Genomic DNA, 1791 nt, shown 5'->3' on the forward strand with positions numbered 1-1791 from the left:
GCAATTTTGTTGGTGGCCAGCGATGAACAAGGACATTGAAATGAAAGCGCAGAGTTGCGAAGGATGCGCTACTGCACAGAAGAATCCAGCAAAGGTGGCAGTTAAGCCATGGGAAGTAGCTGACAGGCCATGGAAAAGGATTCATGTTGATTTCGCGGGACCTATAAACGGAAAAATGTTCTCAATCATGGTGGATGCTCATTCAAAGTGGCCAGAAGCGCTGCACATGCCGCATATTGCAACAGAGCAGACCATCGAATCATTGAAAACCGTTCTCGCGCGGTTTGGTTTCCCAGAAGTCCTCGTTTCAGATAACGGAACGCAGTTTACGGCTACTGAGTTCACAATTTTTTGTGCAGAAAATGGAATTCGTCATGTGACGTCAGCGCCGTACCATGCACAGTCGAATGGTCAAGTGGAAAGATTCATTGACACCGTCAAGCGAGCATTGAAAAAATCGACAAATGATCGTCGCCCACAGAAGGATCGACTGCGCGAATTTTTGATGACTTATCGTATTACTCCGCATCTGAGTACAAAGCTAACGCCGTCTGAGATGTTTTTGAAAAGACGAATAAGAACTGTTTGATCTCATGTTTCCAAGGGGAATTGAGAATCTGGAGGAACAGAAGAGGAAAATGGAGAACACTTCGGGAAATCGTGCAGATCATCAATTCAAGATCGGTGAAACAGTCATGGTTCGCGACTACACGCGTGATCGAAAGTTGTGGCGGGAAGGAGTAATAGTCGGGCAGCAAGGACAGGTGACATGGTTTGTGCAAGTCGGAAGGATGAGATGGAAACGGCATATGAACCAAATGCGTCACAAAAACACAGGGATTGCTGACGGTCTGGAGGAGAAAGATAATGAGATGGGTTCGTTACTGGAGGAAGCATTGCCAGCAGGAAATTCACCTGAAAGAAATACTGCAGCTGATGAAAACGTTCAGGACACTGAAACACCGAAAATTTTCCAAGATCAAACAAGCACGCCAGCTAAGGGAAGTGTGGACAGTCTTAAAGCGTCAGTCCACGCAGAAAGCAGTTCGACCACCGTAGAAATAGGCGACAAGGAACGTAAACCAGATGGAAGCGTCACCATAAAGCAGGATGAAGTTCTTCAGAAGCCACGTCGATCAAACCGTGTCCGGAAGCCCCCCAATCGACTAAGCATCTGAAGAACTGGGGGGAGGTGTTATGATATGGTATGGACACCGAACCTGAACATCCACAGTAGGAGGTTAGAAAATTATTGATCGATTGATTGAACTCTTAGCAGCGTGTGTGTGTGTTTACGTATTCGCTTGATAGTGGCTAATAAACGTTTATTGTTTTTGTTCTTGTTGTGCATCAGCTTACGGAATAGCCACGGACGCGGGGCTATAACAAAACGCAGTCAAGAAAGCACGTGAAATCTATACCTAAAATGTTGATAATAGCAGCTATAAAGACTGAACATTTACGAAATGGTGAAACAAAGCACTTTGTTCTGGAATTCTATGGAAAGTGCTGTTCGCGGATAGCACTGACTCAGTTTTGGTATGCAGTACCAAGTAGGGCCTCTTAATCTGCTGATTTGCAATTAGAATATAATGGGAACGTTGAAAACGATAAGCCGACACTTCCTCACGGAGTTGTCCTCCTTGCTGATTTCTTGCGTCTTCCTCATTGACTAATGCTGTATTCCTAGTTGTGATATTTGTTTGCGTTTAAGTTATCTAGTATATGTTGTTTTTGTATTAATCGTTATTTTATATTAATTAAAAATATCCTTGAGGAACATTACAGTTG

General features: G+C 43.9%; 2 protein-coding genes across 2 annotated transcripts; one reads left to right on the forward strand and one right to left on the reverse strand.

Annotated features, from left to right (window-relative positions):
• Window positions 1–22: 22 nt before the first annotated feature.
• Window positions 23–1178, forward strand: Tsp_13835 (putative integrase core domain protein). The gene is made up of 2 exons (XM_003370771.1): window positions 23–558; window positions 605–1178. The coding sequence occupies exons 1-2, from the start codon at window positions 23–25 to the stop codon at window positions 1176–1178; spliced, it is 1110 nt and encodes a 369-aa protein (XP_003370819.1).
• A 71-nt stretch (window positions 1179–1249) lies between these two features.
• On the reverse strand, window positions 1250–1678 carry Tsp_13836 (conserved hypothetical protein; the record flags this gene model as incomplete). Its single annotated transcript, XM_003370772.1, has 2 exons — window positions 1250–1380; window positions 1484–1678. Coding segments are annotated over 2 exons (326 nt in total), but the record flags the coding sequence as incomplete, so codon positions are not given.
• Window positions 1679–1791: the final 113 nt, after the last annotated feature.

Source organism: Trichinella spiralis, assembly GCF_000181795.1.
Source record: "Trichinella spiralis strain ISS 195 chromosome Unknown Scfld552, whole genome shotgun sequence".
NCBI lineage: Eukaryota > Metazoa > Nematoda > Enoplea > Trichinellida > Trichinellidae > Trichinella > Trichinella spiralis.